The sequence below is a fragment of the Callospermophilus lateralis genome, chromosome 12, assembly GCF_048772815.1.
Source record: "Callospermophilus lateralis isolate mCalLat2 chromosome 12, mCalLat2.hap1, whole genome shotgun sequence".
Classification (NCBI taxonomy): Eukaryota; Metazoa; Chordata; class Mammalia; order Rodentia; family Sciuridae; genus Callospermophilus; species Callospermophilus lateralis.
The window spans coordinates 108,430,624-108,454,955 of NC_135316.1; the positions used below are offsets into that span (position 1 = coordinate 108,430,624).

At 46.7% G+C, this 24,332-nt stretch overlaps 1 protein-coding gene across 1 annotated transcript in view; it reads left to right on the forward strand.

Annotated features, from left to right (window-relative positions):
• Myo16 (myosin XVI) overlaps positions 1-24,332 on the forward strand; it is a 393,713-nt gene that overhangs the window by 363,648 nt on the left and 5,733 nt on the right. Inside the window, exon 33 of the mRNA XM_076872404.2 lies at positions 4,342-4,433. Within this exon, the coding sequence (XP_076728519.2) occupies positions 4,342-4,433 (92 nt within the window). The remainder of the gene's footprint in view (positions 1-4,341; positions 4,434-24,332) is intronic.

A 24,332-nucleotide genomic window follows, 5' to 3' on the forward strand; every position in this document is an offset into this window, starting at 1 on the left:
TACTAGATGATCATTCGAGGGTCAGCCCACCTGCGTCAGACCCCAGCTCTGACACAAGACGATTCCATGACCATGGCCACCGCATGTCTCGGCTTCTTAGTTTTCTGATTTTAAAAACAGGGATGATCCAAGAGTCTGCTCCTGGACTGCTCTGGGTATTCAGTGTGGCAGTGCAGACACGAAGTTGGTGCCCAGTAAACGCCACCTGCACACAGTTGTCATGAAATCCCAGGGACTTTGGAGCTGGAGGATCCACAGGATTTAGCAACAAAAGCAGAAGTTATACCAGGAAGCAGAGGGGAGCAGGTGGTGGATTCATGTCTCCAAGACCGTGCAGGTGGCTCCAGGGCTTACAGGCACATAGACCCCAGTGCACCCAGGGATAGTCAAATGTGCATGTCATTTTGATGGCCTGCCCTGGTATTCAGGGTAATGATGGACAGTACAATCTGGAGCTTCTGGAGTGAACCAAGTGAGACTACATGGATGCGATTCAGGGGGAGGACTGCTGTGTTTTCAAAGTAACAAGAAGGGCAGAATGGTAGGGAAACCTCGTGAATGGAGAGGTGCGCTGCAGGCCCTTGAAGAGTGCGTTGAGGACGTGGATTGCACGTAGGTGCTGTGCTGTCTGCAGTGGCCAGATGACACCTGAGCGACTCAAGGGTCCTCCTTTGTGTGTTCAGTGACCATGAGAGAACATTGACAGTGGTGTCAAAAGAGGTTAGGAGCCAAGGCCGTCAGCGATAAGTGCCCAGCGAATCAGGGGAGCAAGGATCGCTGTTACCTTCCACGTCCATGAGGGCATTTCTCTGGGCTAGGATGGCCAAGGCTGCTTCTGGGGGAAGCGTGGACTTTTCAAAATCAGCAGAGGAGAGAGGGTTTGTGAATTTGCTGCCCAGTGTTATCTGCGGCGGGAATGGGAACTGAGGCATGGGTGAGTGGTAAGATGGGAAACAGATTGCGCAGTACAAGCACACAGGGCCTTGAACGGCAGCTTAGAGAGCTGCTCTGTCCTTGCTTTGCTGTTCTTGAGAAATGTGCCTGGTTGTGCTATTGAGGTGACTGTGCAACAGGCCATGAGTTGGGCGTGCCAGGCTCAAGTGCTGTCTCTGGGCCTTGGCAGTCTTTGTGGACAGTCAAGGCTGTTACAGAACAGCTGCCAGAAGAGTTGAGAGGGTCTCCATGAGTGAGTCCACTTAGAGGTGAGTGGTGGAGCTCTGCGCCCTTAGGCAGGGACGGGGCTTGTCAAAGAGGAGAGTAATTCCCTAGATGGGTCTGCAGTTCAACAATGGGGACTTCTGACTCCAGGTCACATAAATGCTGGTCACACCCTTGGAGTTCAGGTGGGGACTCCAGATGGAGGATGGGAAAGGCTGGTTTTCAAAGAGGCTGGACACATGGGGGTTATTTATGGCGTTGAAGAGGGAGGAGAAGGAACATCTGGCTGAGAATGTTCAAACTCTGAGAAGAGCAGAAATGGACGCACAGAACAGGATGTCAAGAGAGACCAAAGCTGTCAATTTCATGGAAATGGAGAGGAAAGTCTTCAAGATCAGAGCCGTGGTGAGCCACGAGGATGTGAAAAGGGGGCCCACACCCCGTACCTGTGGACTGGACAGCATGGGTCCTACAGAGTGACAGACAGGGAGTACCAGATTCTAACTGGCTAGGCGCACACCGCCCAGGGCCGTCCACCCTCACAGTTCACCCCGCTCCCCTCCACCTCAGGGGCTTCTGTGCACCCCCTGGGCGCGACGTGTGGACTGCGCGACAGGAGCTTCTCCCTCCCTCAGATCCTGTGGAGAGCACACAGAACTCTGGGACCAGACGGAGAATGTCCTAGCCCTTCCTCTTTATGTCCTGGGAGGTCTGATTTGCCGCCCTCAGAGCAGCACCCTTCCTCTACTAGTGGACACTCAAGGCTGTTAGAGAACAAGCTTCCAGTTTCCCCACACCGGCTCACTGGCCCAGGGCACCCCCTTTATCTGCTGGAAGCAGCAAGGATTTCCGCCAGGCCAGGCGTCTCCTGCCCAGGGCTCCTCTCGACCCTTCTCATGTGGAGCTTCCACCTCCTGCCCTCTGTCCTCACCTGGCTCCGTCTCCACCTGTTCTCCTGCTCAGACCTGTGCCAGCTGTTGCTCTGTTGAGTTGGCCACAGATTCCAGACTTCAGCAGGTGGGGATTGAACTCACAGCTTCAATGCAGTGGTGTCCCTCTCTTCTCAGCAATCTGCAGTGCCCTCTCTTGTCTACAGAACACCCAGTCACTCTCCTGTAGAATCTTCTGCAAACCCTCTGAACCCCTGGCCTGCTTTACTTCCAGAACAATCACTGGTTCCCTCCCCTGGCCAAACCTTTCCCAGGCCTTCCCCTGGCCTGGGGCAACCTTGGGCTTCGCTGCATGTTCTCCTTTCCCTCCCACCAGCTGCATGTTCTCCTTTCCCTCCCACCAGGCGGGTCTCCCCAGCCCGCTCCCCCTTTCGCATTCTCCCCTCTCCCAGGCGGCTGGCAGCAACCACAGGGCTTTGTGAGTCCCTGCCAGCAAAACGCACCATGTGGAACCTGTACCCTGTTGACCCGCAGTCCCTCTGTGTTGCTCCGGCTGCGTGTCACTCCCAGTAAGATATGAGCTTCTCATCAGGGGAGACTTTTCTTTCCTCGCCACGGTGTTTCTCGGTTATTCAGAGGATGTTCATAAATAATTCCTCATTTTATCTAATCGATCCTGGGTAATGCACATTGTGCTATTGATTAGATTCTGGGTTTTTGTTTTTATAATCTAAACTGACTTTCTGTTTTGATTCTAAGAGAAAACATCTAATTTATAATTCAGTTTTGGAAATCTGGTCATGTTTTCCTTCTCCTGCCTCAGATCCCCTGTCTTAGTAAGATGCCAGGTGAGCTGGACACGTGTCCTGGTGGTGGACCGGTCTGTACCTGCCCCTCGGTCCCTCACCCCCTCTAAGAGGGAGTCTCTCACAGGAACCCCAAGTCCTTTCCTGTTTTCTTGCCTGGATTTCCCACTTGTGCACCAGGTTAGGCCCCAGGCTCCCTTCCACCTGTCTGGGTTCTGGATTGCTCAACACTAACTGCTGGGCTGAACCCTTTCCTACCTTCTGCTGCCAGTATCTAAATACAGTAGTCCCCCTTGCAGCGGGGGATGTTGGCACTGCTTACGGCAAGGGCCCTTTCTCCAGCACCAGGCTCCTGAGGCGTCTCAGGTCCAGGGGCAACTGTGACTTGCCCTGCTCAGTGAAGTCAGCCTTCATGAGGAGGTGTTTGTACATTTAGCAAGGTCAGTCTGCAGGCCTTGTTAGATGTCGATAGGCTCACATGGACTTCCCTGAGGAACAACCTGTCTCCTGTAACTGGAACAATGTGCAGTGATTTTCTAATGATTTTTAATTTAGGAATCATGTATATGTTTAATCAATTAAACTTTGTAGTTAATGATGCTTTCAGACGGGAGGAGTAATTGCTTTGGTACTTAAAAGTTCTCTGGTTGAATTCATTCCAGTGGGTAGTTATTGCTCCTTTTATCCGTTCCTGTTTATTAACCAAGTCACTTCTGGCAATGCAGGGGGTCCCTATCACAATGGTTCCCAACCTTGCAGGTGGACAGATTGGTTCCCAAAGTGCACCTAGCAATGGGAACACTGAAGTTTTGAGTTGAGTGCTACTGGCAAGTAGTAGGTAGAGGCCAGGGACACTGCTCAATACCCTCAATGCATGGGACGGTCTCACCAGTGTTGAGTCGGGAAACGTGAGAGATAATGAAGTCATTTGGGGCCGCAGGATTACTTCTATGCCATTGGTGGCAGGCAGCAGGGGTGGTGCTGTTAAAATTTCCTGGATTCCAATCCATCGTGCATCTTTAGCTGTGGACAAAATGACCTGTGATCCGTGGACTCAGCAGACACACACACTTGGTGTCCTCTCTATTCCTGCTCTCCCCCCCTGCTGCCTCTCAAGAGCCTTTTCCAGCAATCCAGGTGGACTGCTCTTCTCTGGTCCTTCCCCCATCAACGCTGCTTCAAATTCTCCTCAGCTTCTAGAGAAGTCCCTCTGTCCTCTCCCTCCAGGGCTTCCTGACCCACTCTTGTGACATGGTGACTCATTTCTTCATTACATCTCCTCTCTCCTGCCGGTATATTTCCACAGTGTGTGCTACTGTGGCAAAACACTGTGTCCCACACTCGGTGGGAAACTCCGTATTCAGTGAGCGCTCACTGACGTTTCAAGCCCGGAACCCTAACAAGGTCAGCTTGGTCCAGTGCTGAAGAGGTTGCTTCAGGTGGGGAGGGAGACACCACTGAACAGGGCTTTGTGTTGTACTCCGCAGGCTCGCCTGAAGAGGACCGGTACTCACGGCTGAGTGTGAGTGGCACGGCCACGCCGTCGCTCCAGAGGCACCGGGACAGCCACACGACTCAGGTAAGGTGCTGCGCGTCCACTTCACTTTCAGCATGTTATGACCAGGAGCTCAGTTTTCCCCTCCTCTGCCCTAAGCTCTTTAACCTAACTTCCCTCCTCTCTCCCTACTCACTCCAGGTTTCTGCTTGCAGGAAAAAAAATATATAAAATATCCAAACCAGCTAAAAATTAATAAATACTTTAAAGTAAAAAACATCATGGATATAATCTATGTTGTGATACTTTAAAATCACTGTCAGGTGATGGTGATCTCAAAACTGCTAAATGACAATATTTTCTGAATTTGACATCAGCTAAAATAGGCAGCTGGAAGTGGCTGCAGCATGGACAACTTGGAGCCCTGTGGCCGGCCATCCAGTCCAGCCCCACCTGGGCCACAGCACAGGACGAGAGCTCCATGCATTGCGGAAGAGCACAACTCACACCGCTGTTTGTGCAGCTCGTGGATCTCATGTCCACACTCGTGGTGGTTGGCCTTAAAAATGTCACCAAATAAGGTTTATTCAAGAGAAAACAAAGACTTGAGCATTTTTTTGAAATACGAAGAATTTATGTAATAGGGTGTTCTTTTCTCTTAATGTTGATTTTTAAATCCTACTTTTAATAATTATCTTTTAAAATGATGTGGCCTTGCATTTAGGGTGCTTCCAGACACAGTTATGGAGCTTATTATCAACACATTAAAATACTGTTGCTTTAGCAACAGGATTCTCAGCTTCGATGAAGTTCCAGTACAGTTTGTATTATGTCAAGCATCTACATAGAAGCTGAAAAGGTCTCAGCTGAGAATCCAGATGTTCCCATGAAATCAACTGTCCAGCTAAGAATCGTCAGGCTATCTGGGATTAGGTAGGCATGGCCACATTGTCGCTGAGATTCCCTAGATAACGCTGATGAAGTGCTGAGGAAGTCAGTGATTTCAGTCTTAGGGTGTGCAGTCTGCCAGAACCACTCGTGCTGATGTCTGGGCCCTGAACTAGCTCCTTGAAGATGCACCTGCTCTGCGATCATTCACAGAGGAACCTGCTCGTGGTGAAGACGGGTTGGGTTTTTACTGTAGAGTTGACTCCTCCAGCTTACAACACGTAGGCCATCCGCCATCTTTTCCAGGGCTTCCACTACAGTGTGGTTCATAGGGAAAAGGAGGGATTGTGAGAGACGGTTCATAAAACAGGCATTCCCAGAGCTTTTCCTCCAGTCTTTCAGGGATTTGCCGGAGAAGTAAGGAGAGATGGGAAAAGACTCGTTTTCTCTGGGTTTTGAAGGGCCCGTTTTCCGAGGCCCACTCCTCTGATGATGAAGAAGCTGCTGGTCATCTTACATACTTTCCTTCCCTGAGTAAGTGGAAGGCCATGCTTCTCTTCCATGCAGATTGTGACCTCACACTTGAGGACAGATTCTTCAGGGCTGATACACTGAGAGAATGATGTGACCCTGAGATCCAAAGGCCACACATCTTCCAGAAGCTCTCTTATGAGGCATTTATAGGGCAAGTGTAGACACATAGATGCAGGTTTTCCAGCAATGGAATTCAACAGAAATTTCATGAAGAAAGTCAGTCCTGGATGCATTGGTCCTATAGCAGTGAAGCCAAATATAAAACAAGAATCGAATCCCTCTCTGAGGACGTCAGTGCTGTAACCAGCACCACTATCATTTAAGGGCACCCTTTTAAGGAGCCTGACATGCATGGGCATCATTGTAGGTAAGAGGAGAGAGATGCCGTGACGTGCGTAGGATCACCCAGAAAGTTCACTGAGGCTGGGTGGATGTCAGTTCGTGCATCCTGTTTCTGTAATGAACTAGCCATGAGCCATTAAAAGGAATGGAGGAATCATCTTTCATAAATGTGATAAATTTGGGGGGTCAAGATAAAAGACTAAGTAGCCTTCTTGGTCGTTTGTGATTTGGTGTTTTGGCTGTTGGTCTCACTTTTCAGTTTCTTACCCACCACAGTGAAGATGTAAAGGGAGAGCTGCCCCCTCCTACTTCTCCTTTGACAGCTGGACAAGTACACCAGATAGGCTCAGCCTATCTACCAAGGATGTGGGGTGAAACATAAGGGATGAACAGAATGGACGTGGTGCCTTGGGGTGACAGTGCAGATCTGGGGGCTCCACCCAGCGGCAACAGTGTTTGTCAGAGTGCCTCTGCTGCCTGGCGTCTCTTCCACCAGCCCATCTACCCACCTTTCCTCCAACTTTATTTCTCTTTAGCCTTTAAGTAAAGCTTCCATCTGCTGGAGATGTCCAGAGTTAGTTCTGTTGCTTGCAGATAAGAATTCTGTCTGAAACACTAATTTAATTGTTATTATTCATCAAATCCATGTTACATTCAAGGAAGTATTGTTTTATCCTAAGTGTATAGACTCTTCATTAATATTTATTTTTTCATTTATTTTTAATATGATGTAGAACACTTTCTAATAGGAGCAGAGCCTTGATAAATGGTTGTTGTTTCTTTTATTGAGATAACAACACACAGAAAATATAGTTTATGCTGTATTCCATCATAACTTTTTATTAACTTGCCAAATATGTCTTTGCATGAAAGCAGTAAAAATGAGTTTTATTAAAAGTAGTCAAAATAGTGTAAGTTGGGGTAGTAACTGTGTCATAAAAGCAGCTGTGCCCATGTGGTCCTCAGTAGGTCCATGCTGTGAACCATGGTAAATATCTATGACTTTCCACAGCATGGGTATAAATACCACCAACAGTGAACATATGACATCATGGAATTCCACGCACTGGTTCTTAAAGGGAGCTTTGTGGATTCAAATCTGAAATCTCATAGGTTTTAGTTGGTTTTGAAATTAGATAACATTTACAGAAACAATGTGACATCTATCTACTTAAATTTTAGGAGTTTTTTGAAAGTTTGTGCTATTTGGCACAATGTCCTTGGAAGTGACTTAGGGAGAATGGACTCCACAGTGAGTGACATACCACATCTCCATCCCAGAATGGCTTCTTGCTCTCTGCTGTGAGCACACCCCTCTGCTGACTCACCCAGCCGGGAACCTGACACAGGAAGCCTGAGGATTATAAATAGAGCCACAGCGTGAAAGCTGGGGGGTGGGGTGGGGCAAAACAAGGGGGAGGCAGAAGGGCATGGATCAAACCTACTGCCTGGTGCACACCCTCAGCAGAAAACTTGCTGCTTATAGGCCTGTGCAGGGTTCCACTATTGACACTGAAAGATGAGGCGTTTCCTTTGGTTCTTCTGAGCGTGGCTGATGTGCCTTCAACTGACCATTAGCTTTACCAGCCTTGCCTTGCGTCTCGGTTTCCCCAGCTGCCTACCCCTGTGGCAGTGCTGCCCACGTCATGAGCTTTCATTTTCATTTTGGGTATTTATCATATTTCTTCTCAAACTTTAAAAATTTGCTTTGTGAAAGAATGAAGTTATTGTGAATATTGGTCACATTCAAATATTCATCACGAGAATCATTGATAGTCTTCACTAAAACGGTGGTGATCCGGTGCCCAAGATATTAATAAATATGTAACCCACCCCTGATATACCTGCTGGTGACAGCCATATATGATCCAGGTACAACTGACCCACATCCAGAAACAAATAGCTCTGTGGTTGGTTTTACCAAACCATTAAAGAAACCTCCTTGTAATGTCACATATCAACAAAATTAAGAGTTGCAGGCTACTAAATAAATCCAATACTTTTCTATATTCTCTTTTTCTCTTATGGATTGATCTAAATACTTTATCACATGGAATCAAAACAAACTGTGTGCTAGATGAAATAATACCAGGGAACAGCAAGATGATCCTTTCAGAAGGATCAACTTATCATCTATCAGCTACTTGCCTATTATCTCTCTCTGTCCACCTACCTGTCTGTCTGTCATCTATCTATCATCATCTGAGCTGTGAACAGAGGAGGCCTCATATGAAGACTCTGTCACACACCCGGGTCTTCTGAGAACCAGTGCTCTCCACTGGCGATTCACCTGTTAACTGCAAGAAACCCAGGTGGCCAGTTAGTTCGATGGTCTGAGTCAAACAGGAGCATTTTCAACAGGGAAAGGGCAGGACCTGTATAGAAATTTGGAAAATAAAAATTTTAAACATTTTAATTTAATTTAAAAATTCTATATTTTATTCTTTTCCTATATATATATATATATATATATATATATATATATATCTTAAGTATATTAAAATGCTGTGTTTCTAATTGACTCTTATCAATAAGGAGAATTCAATCATAAGAAACATTGAAAGAGTGAGAAATCAGAGTAGTGGCAGATTTTTACTAAAGACAGTAGTGGCTGATTTTTACTAAAATGGCCTCGTGGTACCTGCACACACTCAGCTTCCAGATGGGCAACCCGCAGTTAGCAGGCATCTGTGCAGGAGAGAGGGACGCAGCTGGAAGATATGTGTCGTCCTGCTGACTTCATTCAATAGTATGTTGATTAAATTATTCAAATTAAAGAAAGAGGAGAAAAAAGAACTGAAGACGAATCCCACATCTGTTAACATGTGGGCATAGAAAACAGCAAGTATTTTTCAGGTTATTTAAAGAATATGTGTGGCACGCCTAGCATGTTGCCTGCAGTTGTGTAAGTTCAGAGAAATGCTTGTCATGGTTTTCATGACATTCCCCTCTCCCAGGGTTAGTATCCTGAACACCAGTTCTGAATGGGACATAGCGGATGTTACCTAAAATAGGTAGGAGATTGTATAGTACCAACAGAACCCAACAGCTAACTGGGATTTGATAGAACCTATCCTGTGTGTAGTTTGAAGCGGAATTCTATTATGTGCTGGTATGCCTTTATGAAAAAACACAGCAGGTGGGGAAACAGCCAGCTACAATGCATCTTGCTGTTTTGTTAGGTTTCGAGCTGGATTTTTAAGCGCAGTATTTGAATTCTTAATTCCATCCTGCCACAGAGGAATGCATCATCGCCCTGTGGTTAGCACAGCACCTTCTCCATGCCAGACTTTGACTAACCAGAGTTATGTCCGTAACCCTGTACTACCCATGAAAACTAGCCAGTGCTGGGCATCCCCTTAATAGGTTTAAAAAAAAAATGGGTTGCTCTACAGATTATTGGATTATTCTGGAAATGGTTATTATGTTGTTGGGATGGTGTTTAGTCAGCTTTTTCACTGCTGAGGAGGAAGAGTTTATTTGAGGGCTCATAGTTTGAGAGGTCTTAGTCCATAGAAGGCCTGCTTCATTCCTCCCTGCTAGAGGTGAGGCCGAACATTAGGGCAGGAGAGGGTGGCAGAGGGACGCAGCTCACATAACAGCCATCAGGTAGAGAGACTCTGCTCTCCAGATATAAAACATACCCCCGTAGCCATACTCCCAATTAGCCACTTCAACCGTACCCCACCTGTCTCCAGTTACCACCCAGTTAATCCAATCAGGTATCAATTCACTGGTGAGTTATAAAGACAGTCACAACCCGATCATTTCTCCTCAGAACCTTCTTACATTGTCTCACACTTGAGCTTTTGGGGGGACACTCACATCCAAACCATAACATTCCACTCCCATCCCCCCAAAGCTCTCATTTATCTGACAATGCAACATACATTTAGTCCATTTCCAAGAGTCACCATGGCCTCAACAGTTCTGGGATTGTTCAAAGTTCAAGTCCAAAGTCTTCTCTGAAGCTCAAGGCAATCTCATGTGTGAGCTCCTATAAAATTAAAAGCATTTTACAAATATAAAGGTACTGAGCACACATTTCCATTTACAAAAATAGGGGCATAGAAATAAGGGATGAGACCAAAGCAAGACCAAAACCCAGCTGGGCCAACAGGTCCTGTAGTTCTGTGTCCTGCATCTGGAGCACACGGCATCATGATGCTCTCTCCAAAGGGCTGGGTCCATCTGCCCCTGTGGCCCTGTAGGCTGCAGCCCCAGTGGTCTCTCAGTTGGCTTATCTCTGCTCGATTCCTCCAGCTTTCCTAGGATAATGCCCCACGTTACTGGCATGTCTTAATCTCAGGGGTCTCCACTGCAGCTTCGGCTTCCTCTCACATCTCCACACCTTGACTCCTCAGCGGGTGTCTGCAGGGACACTGACCCTGATGCACTTTGCCTGGCCTCTCAGGTCTTCCTTTGAAATCTTGGTGGAAGCCCCCGTGAACCCCTAACTCCAGCATCCTTCATTCCTTCAGAACCAGCGCCACGTGGTAGACACCAAAGTCTGCCTCCGTCTTGAGCAGTAGCCAACACTCTAGGCACCCTGGCCGCAGCAGCCTCTGAGTGTCTGGGTGGCTGAGCCTGTTGAAAAAAACTTCTTGGGCCCCCTTGTGGAAGAAGGGTCTCCACTGGTCTCTTCTCAAGAGAATCCTCACCTTTACTCCCTGGAGTTTGAGTCAGGTGTGATCTTGCCAGCTCCTGAGATGCCCTCAAGCCATCTTTCTTATTGTCTCTGGGCAAAGTCTTTAGCATTTCTGTAGTGGGTAGTAATGTCTTTAACAACTGCAACTTTCTTAGCCCTGTTTCACTCCAGCTTTTCAAGTCCATGTTTTTCAAATCTTTGTGCCCTGCTTTCTTCTCCTGATTATCACAATAAATTTGGTAAAAACCTCCAGCAATATCCCTCCTACCGCCTAAATGCTATGCTGCCTAGAAATTTCTTCTGTCAGATTAAGAAGTCCATCACTTTTAAAATCAGCTTCAGAGGAAGTCTCAGGACACAGACAAACTGCAGATAGCTTCTCAGCCAGAATATAATACAAATGGCCTCTACTCCAAATTCCAATAGAGTCCTTTTCTGAGCCCTGTCACTGACCACAGTCCTATCAGCATCCTGGTCTTCTGAGCTCCCACCACAATTGGCCATTAATCTCTCTTATAACAATCTAAAGCATTTCCAACAAGCACTGCTAAACATCTCAAAATTCCTCCTACCAGTGCCAAAATGCTCAAAAAGCTTCTAAACCACATGGTCAGGTTAATCACAGCAACAACCCCACTTCTCAGTACCAATTTTTGTTTTAGCTTTTTCACTGCTGTGACTAAAGGACCTGACCAGCACAATTATAGAGGAGGAAGAGTTTATTTGAGTGCTCACAGTTTCAGAGGTCTTGGTCCATTGAAGGCCAGCTCCATTCCTCAGGGCTAGAGGTGAGGCTGAACATCATGGTGGGAGAGGGTGGCAGAAGGAAGCAGCTCACATCACAGCGATCAGGAAGCAGAGAGAGAGACTCCACTCTCCAGATACAAATATATACCCCATAGCCATGCCCTAATTCCCACATCCTGCAGATACACCTGCCTCCAGTCACCACTCAGTTAATCCCATCAGAGATCAATTCACTGATTAGGTTAAGACTCTCAACAACACAATCATTTCTTCTCTGAACCCTCTTGCATTGCCTCACATGTGAGCTTTTGGGGGATATCTCATATCCAAACCACAAAAGATGGTTTATCATATATATATATATATATATATATATATATATATATATATATATATATATGTTGTAGCTGGACACAATACCTTTGTTTTATTTATTTTTATGTGTGCTGAGGATCAAACCCAGAATCTCGCACGTGCTAGGAAAGCCTTTACAGCTGTGCCACAACTCCAACCCCAGCCCCAGATATTTTATCTTTTCCATCTTAAATCAGGTGCTCTCATTGGATGTTTTACAGTGAGAATTAATTAGTTCTAGGTTAAATGCAGAAGCCTCGGAGTTGAGGGACCATGCTGGGAGGAGCTACTGATGTCATGCACCTCCCTGGCCACCCCCAATCCCAGGGGAGGCACCCCTGCCACAGGGAGCCCTGGTTGTCTCCTTCATGTCGGACAAGGCAGCTGGACTTGGGATCTGTTGTGTGTGGTCCATGCACAACCTAATTAAGTATCCTCATGGAAGATGCCCGGAGGCAGGTGATGCTAGTGACTGTCAGCCACACTCTCTAGGTGTGAGTTCACCTCCTGCACTCAAGCTTTTCTCAAAAGCAAGTTTTCTGCAAACGTGGGCAGTGCTTTCCTTAAGAACAGCCTGTCAACGACGTGACACAGTGGAGGGGAAAGGAGAAGAGCCAGATTGCCGTGTCGCTGTGACCCAGTGAAAATGCCTCCCTCCTGATGGCCCAAGGGATGGGGGGAGCACCGTCCAGAGCTGCCCTGAAAGGGGAGCGCTGAGCTGCTGCTGGGTGTGGACATTCTGAGCAGGTGGCTGTTGCCAGATTCTGCCCAAAAGCTCAAGTGTCTGCATACCTGTGAGCGGGAACAGGGCTTCCCATTTCTGGTGGTGCTTGGCTTGATGGTTCACTTTATTTCTTCACCCGTGGGGTACGCATTCCTGGCTGCTGTCGGTGCCTCGGACCTGCGACTCCCCCGTTCCTTTCCTTTTTCCTGACTGCTCTGGGGGACTTTCTTGATGATTTTAGGAATTCTTTAATATTCTGGATAACACTCCTTTCTAGCTTCCTGCTTGGCAAACACTTTGCTTATTTTTTTTTTTTTTCCGATCAGTTTAGCTAGAAGTTTATCACTTTTATTGATCTTTTAAAAACTATCTTTTGATTTTATTGATTTTCTCTGTTTCTTTGCTGTTCCATTGATTTCTATTTTCCTGTTTACGATTTCTTCTCTTTTTCTGGTTTCTTAAGTAGGTAGCAGAGATCATTGATTTGAGGTGTTCTGTTTTTTTCTATGAAAGTAAAATGTTGCAGATTTTCATCGGAACACTGTAATTAGCTAATCCTACCACTTTTGATGTATCTTATCTCCATTTTCATTCAACTCACAATATTTTCAACTTTCCCTTGGGACTTTCTCCTGGACCAGTGTTGCCTACTTTCCAGATAGTGGGGATTTTCCAGATAACGCTCTGCTACTGATTTCTGGTTTGATTTTGGTATTATCTGAGAAAATGCCTTGTGGGATACAGTTTTCTTAAATTTTAGGACTTGTTTTATGGCCCAGGGAGGTTTCTCCTTATGGAACGTGCTTTTGAAGAGAGTGTGTGTTCTGCAGTCACCGGGCAAAGTGTTCTAGAAACATCCATCAGGTCATGGTCATTGATGGCATTCCGTCCTATATTCTTGCTGATTTCCTCTCTCCTTTCCCTGTCCATCGCTGGCAGAAGAGCCCAAGAGTCTAGCTTTGGCTTCAGTTTCCCCAGCATCTGCCCCGGGTGGGTAGAAGTGCTGTTGGATGTCATGGGCATGAGGATTATCACAACCCTGGTGAAGCAGTTACTTCTTCATCCACGACACTCCTCTTTCTGAGTTCTCTTGTCTGTGCGAAGACAGACACTCGTCATTCTGTTGACCGTCATCTGCACAGAGTGCCTTCATTTCTTTCCCAGGGCTCTGTGAGATGCTCTTCCTGTGCCACCCAGTGTGTGCTTGTGGGCTCCTGGAGTCGTGGAACCTGAGGACCTTCCATCCCCTCCCTTCACAGCTCCACCTTCAACTTTGAAAGTCTTTGTCTCTATATTTGACGGGGTTTGGTGGAGGTAGCATACAGGTGGCTCTTGTTGGTTTTTGTTCAGTCGGATGAGCTTTGGATGGGCCGTTTACACGTGATGTGATCATGGATAGAGGTGGATTCAGAAGTCCCTGTCGTGCTTCCCGTGTGTCCCACTGCTGTTTCCCTCCGGGACCTCCTCTTGGATACCTGAAAACTCTGGGATGTTCTACCTGGCTTGCCCACTGCCCTCTTGGCTCCTGTGTGCGTGCGGTTGCTTTGGTGATGGCCATAGACGTGTGTGTAGTTGCCGCCTGTTTACAGTCAGCCGCAGCACGGGCCCTTCAACCTCCACACAAGGAGAGAAGGGTTGGCCTGCAGCTCTCAGTCCCCTGGGCTGGTGCTCCTGTGCTCCTCCTCTCTGCAGACCCGAGTTTCCCTCCAGCCAGCTTTAGTATCCGCCGAAGGGTCTCCTCCAGGACCCACCTGCGGCAGGGCTCAGGATTCTCTTAGTGTTAATCCGGGGCCTGCCATTGTTCTCCCAGGTGGCCCTTCAGGATCTGATGTGTTGGCCTGCCTTTCTGATTCCTCAGACAGCACTGTTTGCATTCCCCCAGGTCGTGCTGTAACCTGGGGGACTCAGCTGCAGTGGGCTCCCGCGTCTGCATCTGGCTTCCACAGTGTCCCATGTGCATTTACAATGTTCCTGTAGTCACACTGATGGACTCTCGCAGTCGGGGTCTGTCTCTCATTCTGTGTAAGAAAACCTCCTGTGTATGTTCCTAAAAGGAAATGAAAGCCCTTCTTACCCAGCTGCCTGCCACAAAGTTATGCCCCTCTGTATTTTTTCTGTAAGTTCTGTTTAATTTTGTAACCTGTAGGGTCTAAGCTTCCTGGACTTTTCTCGTACGACAGATGTAAATCAGGGTGAAATTTTACAGTTTCTGTAGGGTGTCTAAAGCAGGAAGGTGCAGGCTGCCAGCAGTGGTGTCCATGCTTACCCATGGCTCCCTGACTCTCCCTCTCTGCAGGGCTCCCTGAGCTTGCCTCTATAATGTTGTTCCCACAACTCTGTTTCTCTTGTGTGACTTATTTTGTGGTATGACGTGTGTGTGTGTGTGTGTGTGTGTGTGTGTGTGTGAAGAGCCCGATGGACTCTTGAACTTGTAGCAAGTGCACCAAATGCAGCTTCCTCTCTTCTGTATCACAAACGTATTCACTTGACAAATTGGTGCTCGGTGGAACCGTCGGCCGGTGGCAGCCCAAGGAGAGTGCAGAGAAGCAGACAGGCACCACGTGTCCTCACTCTCCTGAACCTCTCCCACCCAATCCCAGGTTTAAACACCGCAGGAACTTGGCAAGCAGGGCTGCAGGCAGCTGCATCTCTTAGAGAGGATTTGAGAGGAGTCACATTTTATGTGCTGACTGACTTCAAAAGTTATGTAACTTGAAAGTCACATGCCAACTCGGGAAGATTCATTACATTGTCCAAAAAGAACAATACACATGGCTTTCCTGTGTGTAACTCCACAGTTACGTGTGCACAGTACACATGTTGCATGAGACAGCAAAGCGTATGGCAGTGTGTGCCTGGCATTCTGAATTCCAAGAGAATGGACTGCATAAAATTGAATTTTCAGAGATTTGTTCATTCACTGGTTCACCTACAAATACCTGTGGAGAGCCTACATATGCCAGGCACAGGTGTGGGCACTCACAAGACCTTGGTCTGCAAAACAAATATCCTTGCCCTTGTGGAAGGTAAATTCTGGCATGAGAAAGCAAATAAGCCATGTTTAGGTAAAACATAGGCTACACTGAAAGGTGATAAAACAGGGAAAAGAAATTGCCAAATGGGGTTGGCAGGATGGGAGAGTCCAGAGTGGGTGGAGGACGATAGGGTGGAGTTGCAGCTGTAAATCAGGAGGAAAGCTGCGAGGAGCAGAGAGGCAGGGCAGAGGTCAGGGTCCCCCGTGCTGGGGTCCAGGGGAGCCTCCCAGGTGGAGGGTGTGCCTGAACTGCAGGAGGGCCAGGTGGCCTGGTGAACCCTCTCTGCTGGTACAGTGTGTAAGCTGAGTTGAAATGACCATTAGTTGTAAGTGTTGAGTCTCAGAAAGTGGAAGTTTTCACTTCTAAGTGGGAGCAAGAGGCTACTTCTAAAACGTCAGTTGTGGCTGGCTTTCTTCAACCCTGACCTGCTCAGAGCGAAAGCAGAGGGCAACCCTTGCCTTGTCTGTGAGTGGGAGATATCAGACATGTTCCTCTTTTCCTGCTTACACCTAGGGATGAGAAAGAAGACTCCAGAAGCCTGAGTCCGTATTTCGTGACATTTTGAAAGCAAAATTGGGGCTCAGATAAGGCCCCCCTTGTGGGGAGGCCCCCCTTGTGGGGAGATGTAACCCACTCACTGTGGTGCGGGATCCATTTTGTGACCTGGTGGACCTGGTAGGCCTGGCTCTTCCCCGATTTCTCTGATTGCATTCCTATTTGACACTGTCATTGTGTATTTCTGACACTGTCAGAAACAGGTTCTAAAACAGATGAACCGTGATGTTGGAAAGTGTCATAAAGTCAATGATATAAAAAGCCCAGAGTTTGAAGCCCAAGTGGGTTTAGATTAATTTCATGCACTCACAGGTGATTTCTGTTACCTATTTTGGGAGGAAGCCTTGATCAGAAGCCCCCTCTCACTCTGCCTCCTTGGCACGCCCTGCTCTCTCTCTCTTCATCCTCCTCACATCTCTTCCTTTCCTTCAGCCCTTTGACCCCCAGGATAGTGCTGTGTCTTGAAGGGACTCTAAGACACCCTGAGGTCCCAGCAGCAGCTGCTGCACCTGCCAAACCCCTTCCCTCCTCTTCTCAGGAATGGAGGAGAGCAGGTTTCTCCGGGTGGGAGCAGGAGCAGGAGCAGTCACGGGTAGGGGACCAGCCACTGCACTGGGAGCCACAGCCAGGGGCCCCGGCTCCCCCTGCGGCGGCACAGACTCCCTTGCCCACCTGGGACCCTCCATCCCAGAGCTCAACACGGGTCGTGCAGGAACAGGAGGAGGCCAGGTGCACTTGTGGCACACGGAAGGCATCCACTCACAGGCTCTGGCCTTACCTTATTGTGAACAAGCCCCACTGAACGCCTCTGTGTTGAGCCGCCGGCAGAGTGAACTGGGTGGCCCCCTGGTCCTCTTCACCATTTGTCTGGCTGACTATTTTATCGCTGCTGCTGAACGTTATTAAATGTAGAAGTTTATTAGCTTAACTTAATCTCCGTTATTTAGAATCCTTAATTACTCATTTAAGTTAGTGAAAATCATGCTTATTCATATCTTCCAATGTTAGGATTATTGGAATACTGCTTATCAGAAGTTTTAATAGAAAATGATGATCAGTGGTACTCCCAGCTCACCACTTCTCTCTCTCTCTCTCTCTCTCTCTCTCTCTCTCTCTCTCTCTCTCACACACACACACACACACACACACCCCACACATGCATTCATTCATGCACAAAGTTTTCCACATGTGTAAATAAAGTTTATAACTCTTCAAAATTCCCTTCCAAAAATCAATGGATTTGCTTTCCCTCTGTAACAAGGTCAACCCCCAGGGCACGCTGGCCCCCCAAGGAATGTTCTGAGACTTTCAGGACCTTAAGTGCTTTTAGTGACTGTCAAGAAGTGCTTACCTTCAGTTCCCAAGTTGGTGATTCTAGGCAAACATGGGGAAATCATGACTGAAAAGAGAAGAGACTCTTTCCAGCCAGCAGTGAGCCTGCAGCCCAGGGCTTGCTCTTCTGCACCCCTTTGCTAATGACGGCTGAACTTTAACATCCACATGGACTGGGCTATATTAGCACCTGGTTTCATAAGAATGGTTTCCTTATTTTTAATTATATTTAACACAGTAACACATGAATGTTTGCTATTTCTAGAAAATGTTAGAGAACTTAATAAATTAATAGGTACATTGAGTCCTGCAAAGCAAAGCAAACGAAGGTGCTAGCTGACTTGGCTAGGTGGGGAGTGTCCTCACGTCCTTGGTCCTCCTGCAAGGGGGCCTGGCACTCTGTGGTTTAGACCCCTACTCCTGTTTTCACGCCTGCCCTCACCTCCTCTCCTGTGTACCCACAATTCTGCTATGGCTCCAAAGCCAGCTCTCAGCCCTATGCTACATCTCACCTGCTCTCTGTGGTTGTGTAATTGGAACTATAGAGGTGACCAAATGTGGACCCAGTCCTGCCACCACTCAAACCAGCGGTCTTTCATCTTCTTGAGCACCTCCCCCCTGGATCCAGAGCAAACCCCACCCGCAGGTGTCCTGCTGTCTTTCAGTGTGCTTGGCCTCCTCTGCATCCCAGCAGCAGTGATCACTGCCTGAGTTGCTCTGAATCATCACTGAACTGCCTTGGGACAGCGCTGGATCCTTGTCTTATCCACGTGGTGCATTGCTGCATCTCTGTGATTTCTGTCTTGTTGCTCAGGCTGCATGGAGCTCCTTGAGGGCGTGGGTTATTCAGTGCATCTTGTTAAGTCCTGCAGAATCCATCCTGGTGACATCCAATTCATTGTGAGTTAAGCACATTTGTCAACTGGGCAGTAGGCAGGGGGACTTCCTGGAATAGCATCATCAGTGCCTACAGGGTTGACTGAACTCTGTGTATCTCATTTTGCCTTCTGGATGCCACTTCCTAGCCAGGTGACTTTGAGGTTGGAAGATGAATTTCCACATCTCTAATGAGGCTAACACTGTTTAACCTGATTATTTCACATATTTCTATGCACAGAATGACCCTATATTAAATTGCTCCGTGAACATGAAGCAATATGAACGTGGTATTGGAGAAGGCCCCGGGAAGCTTCAAAGGACTGCATTAGGCTGTGGGTTCTACACCCAGGCACACAAATGCGGGGAGAGAAATAGAATTACAGAGCGTGCTCTGCACGTAACGTCTGTGTGAGAGTGAGAGATGATGGGCCTGGATAAACCATGTGGCCAGAGGATACAGGACTTCCTATCACAGGCCCAGGCACAGCAACATGGAAAGGCAGTGTCCTTGAGGATTGTTGAACAAGCAAATGAGAGAAACATACATTCTTTGAAGGGAGAGTTCTAAGATTAATTATCCTCAGCCAGACCTCCTTACATTTGGAATATGCCTCCCCTATTATCCCAAAAAAAATATTTTAAAGGGGATTTTAGTACTTAATTTGTATGTTTGTGGTATAAAAGACATTTATTTTCTCTTCTATTCCCTGTTTTCGTCTTGACCCTGTGACAATAATATGTCATTATTGTCACCATGTACTACATATGGGTTATCGATTTTTGCTAAAATCTGCTGGTTACTTATACTGATACTGCAGTGTTTTCTAAATGAATTAAGGTCAGAGAACAGATTTCAAACAAAATCCATATCCTCAATGCCACACACATTACTTGGTGAACTGTGCAATCATTAAGTTTCTATTTTGTAACTTTTAGTTAACATGGAAAAAAATACATGCACTCATCCAAGTCCGTTTGACTTAAGAAGTTAAAATCAGATGCAAAGTCCAAATACATGTCTATCGAAGCTTTACTAAATGTTTCCCAATGCAATGTTACTTCTTATGAAGGTAAAGAATAGTTCTTAATTCCTAAGACGCCAAAGCATCCATAAAGGGTAAGAAATTTTAAAATCCCCCGCTACCCAGGTAGAGCAGCTCTCGTGGTCAATAAGACTTCTCACATGTGCTTTAAGGATTGTTTCCTGCTTATTTAAACCTTAAGCAACAGAAGAAACAACCCCCAGGAGTGAACTTGGTGGGCTGGCTGTGTTGAGGACCCTCTAGGTTAGGAAGGATGCAACCTTGTCAGGTTACCACAAATGCCAGTTTCCAATTTCAGGTCATTTTCTTGCTCTTTGGGAAAGAGTGACACCTATCACCCCTCAACCCCAGACTTCGTCTTGATTCGTGTTCTGTTCTAAGCAATACTTTTAGGATTTCTTGTGGTGGACCTTGGTTTTACAGAATTTTTTTTTTTCAAATTTTATTTTTAATTTTTTTCCTCCACCATCTTGTTAGCACTGAGTAGAAATGGGATTTGCAATTAAAACTAATATTCACTATTCAGTCAGCCAAGACACTTCCCTCTTTTAATTTCCATAAATGTCAGTAGATGCCTCTTTTCACCTTTGGGTGAATAGTCAATAGAAAAATCAATTCTGTGACAAATGAACAGCAACACAATTTTACATCTGAATTATTTAACAAAGACTATTTTTATCCTTGAGGGAAAAGACTTAAGGTAAAAGCTCAGCAGCAGATTATTAACTTGGCATTATAAATGCTGTCCTTGGAGAGGCACGTTCATGGGAGATCATGGCAGTTTTTCTCAAGTTAATTTGTTCATCTCACAGAACTTTTTAAATCGCACAATCGGAAATTATTGAAAACAGGTAAGTGCCCATGGAAGTGATGGACCTCCTGAGCCTTTAGATCATGTTGTAGTCCCCCAGGTCGTGAGAAATTTAGTGTTTTTGTAGCCCCTGAAACCAAGTGGAATACAATTGCATGAACTCACATCTATCATTTTATCAAGCTCCATCCCTATTTCCAACTGATATTTCCTGGATGTTGGGAAACACGAGACATTTTACAATCCGAGCGGGGAGATGGAAACCAGATCCACGTCTTGTCTGTCTTGGCTTGACATCAGCAGCCTCCCAGTATCAGAATGGAGCCGTCCATCACTCCCCGCTCTGAGCCGCAAGGTGCCAGTCGCCTGTGTCTGAGGTTGCACAGTTATTTTTAAGGACTGTGTTTCCGTAAAGGAAGGGGATGTTTTGAGGGGCAGCATCCCAGCCCCGTGGGAAATGGGTTTGGACCATGACCATCAGGCATCTGCTTGCGTGTGCTGGGCTGACTCTGGGTCCTGCTGCAGAGGCCTGCATTCACACTGGGTGCTTTCCCATTGTCCCATCCGTCCTTAGGACCTGGAGGGCAGATGGTGACAAAGGGCACTCTTTATGTGATCCAACCCAGCAGGAGGCTGTTCATGAAAATGCTCCCCCTGGCCTGTGGGTAATCCACTGGGGGGGGGGGCGGGGGGGTCTAGTAAGACCATCTTGGGCCACAGGGTTACAAAGGGGATCCGTCTGTCACTTTTCTTGAGGGATTGTCTTTTCACAGCTCTCTATAAGCTGTGACTTCCTGCTTCCCCACTACTGAAGGGCAAGAGCGCCCATAAGCTAAAGTGTTCAGATCTCTTTGAATGTCATGTTTAAAAACCACAGAACAATTTCCAATTATTTGTTTAGCTCCTCCAGCAAACACTTGTTTTCCAAGACATTTAAACTGACAAGAGACCCTGTGCACATTCCCAAAAGCCTGGGTTTGGGGCCTGTTGTAGAATAATACCATCCCCCATCGTGACATCCAAAAATAATAATTCCGGACATATTATAAGCTCATTTGATCCCTTAAGCTCACAGGATTGTCTTCTTAGGCCACCAGGAAGTCTATAATGCCTGCCTCGCTCTCTCCATGACCCCACTCACTGACCATCCAAACTCACCCGGGTCTGTTTCAATCCACAGCAAGCGAGGGCCGTGGGACCACCCACCCCCCGCGGGATTTCCATGCAGCACAGCCTTGTTTATAAGCTCCTGGGGACTTATTTAAAAGTTCTTGTGTGTCAAAGGGACTTCTCTGAGTCTGTGAAGTGTGAAAGGCATCTCAGGTAAGAGGGCTCCTGAGGGCCAGGCGGGTGCTGCTGGAGGGCATCTTGCCCCCTGCCCCTCACCCCTGAGGTGAGGCACCGCCTGCTGCATTCAGAAAAATGAACCTACAAGTGAAATAGATCGTGATAATGTGTCACCTTCCTCGTGAACATGGGCCAAGCCTTCACACACTCACTAAAATCAGTTTAAACTTTTAAAAAATCTTACCTTTAAAAATAAAAAAAGCTCTAAACTTTTAACTTTTGGTATAACTTCCTTTAGTTTTAAATCACATTTAAATTGTAGTTATAATTCTAATGTTTTGCTAAGAGTTTAGAGGGCTTCTCTTTAATCGCCAAGGGAAAACTGGGTTCCATTTGCACAGGGTCATAAACTGTGAGAGGGCTTTCCTGCGGCATGATCTGATTTGGATGTCAGGATTATCCCCATCAGCAACGCTTAGGGACTTTTCAAGTCACAGAGCTAACAGTGGCAAAATCACAACACCCTATCTATGTGGCAGATGGAGTGCCTTTCGCTTTTCTCCTTTGCTTTGTGTTTGGCGGTGCTGGGGATTGAGCTAGGGCCGCTCTGCCTCTGAGCTACACCCCACACCTTTTCATTTTTTATTTTGAGATAGGTTCTTATTAAGTTGGCAAAGTTTGAACTTGTGATCCTCCTGCCTCAGTCTCCCTAGTTTCTGGAACTACAGGCGTGTGCATAGGTACGATTTTAAGGCGGTTATGTAAATCATTTACACTTGTCACTTACAAGGCCCTCAGCCAGTTCTTAGGAGGTGATTGAGGACCGCTCCCACTCTGTGGCCAGTCAACCCAGCCAGGAAGCCCTTGCTCACCGCTAGGGCCAGCTCAGGATCCACCCAGGCAGCAGCTCTAGAGTCCAGGTTTTCCAGAAATATCTTCAGGTCAGTGCCCAGCCCCAGCTCAAACTCAGTGTGGGTTTGTCGTCCTTGTTAAAGAAGGAAGTCCCCTGTCTTGGCTGGTAGTTGTGTACATTGAGTCCTGTGGATGTCCCTTCTGAGTTCATTCTCTTTTCCAACTGGTTAGGTGACCACTCACATCCTGAAATTCAGACCTGAGGTTGCTTCCTCTGGAAATCTCCCCCACAAAACCCCTTCCCAGGTAGACAGTTGAACATTAGAGCAGAACACACCCCTCTCATTCGCCCTGCTCTGTCTCTGCCTTGTGGGACACAGTGAGACCCTCAGGGGTTTGCCTGTCTGAAGCTCCGGAGAAACTACCATGTGCTCCCTGTACTCAGAGCACACACGATACTGATCATGCACAAAGACTGTTGTGTGATATGGACCAGAAAAAAAAAAAAAAGAATGAGGAGGTAACTAGTCCCCTGAAACAGTAAGGATGAGATAAATCTTTGAAAGCAATGGAACAGGATTAAGTTAAGCAATGCTAACAGGGCATCTTGACCGTGCAGGTGAATCAGGCTGCCTTATCTCCTGTGTGAAGCCATTGACTCCACACTCACCTGGCAGTGGCATCCCTAATCTCCCAAATTTCTTTTCTCTTAAACAAAATGTTTCCTCTTCAATAGCAGAATGAAAAACTTGTTCCAAAATCATTATTACCTTTTAGAAATTTCTTCATTTTTACACAGCGGGGGGTCAGAACCAGTACCTCACACTTGCCAGGCAAGTGCTCCACCACAGAAGTACACCCTGGATCTTTTTATTTCTAATTTTGAGACAGGTTCTTGCTAAGTTGCTGAGGCTATCCTTGAACTTGCCATCCTCCTGCCTCAGCCTCCCCAGTAACTGGGATTACAAATGTGCACCACCATCCCTGGCTTATTATTGCTTTTTAAAATGATACTGGTTAGTTGATTGTGAAATAACAAATAATGGTGAAGGAAGTGACACATGATTTTGTTGTTACCACTGGGACAGAAGAGTTAAAGGAATTAGGATAAATAGTGATTTAGATGTTTGTACCATGTCGAATAATATGTTAAATGGCTTTTTTTTTTTCTTTTTTTGACTTCTAGATTACTGGACCACAGGTAAATAACACTCGTAGTTGCTGCATTGGTTCTAAAATATTAAAGCTCTTTCACAATCACAAATAGGCTTCTCGTGCTTCACAGTCCAGTAGATTTAATAAATCTAAATAAAGCAGATTAAATACGATCAGCCAGGAAATACTGTCTTCCTGTTTGGAGCCTCTTCAGCTCATGATTCTAAAATACCCCTGAATTCTGCCGTGTTGAAGGTAGTGGCTATCACATATCCTTACACAGAATTTTAACCTTCACGTAAGACATAACCTGCGGACGTCCTTTTTTTTTTTTTGTTAATAATGTTAATATTCTGGCAACTGTCCTTACATGTGCCTGGTAGATTTGACTCAATGGCTGTTAATCTCTGCATTAGAGAGTAGGGCTACCCGCGGGATCCCTCAGGGAAAGGATTCATTCCCTGCTTGGGTTGGTTATTGCAAGCCTCAGGTGGTTGCAGACCAAGGAGCCATGCTGACGGGGTCAAAGGTGGGGCGCTCTGCGGCTTCACTCCCGTGCCATTCCAGACATCCGTGTCCTGCTTGAGCAGGGTTCTCCAGTGGACTGTGTGCCCAGAAGTCTCACCTCTTTTATTGCACATGGAACCAAATATCTCTAGGAAACCGTGAGCAGCTTTCCCAGGGTACAGAGCGTTTTTCTTTTTCCGCAGAGGAAAAGACCCCTCTGGGGCCTGGCCTTTTCTGTCAGGACCCCTCCCGATCACCTGGCTGGGACCGACAGCCCCTGGGTCTCACTT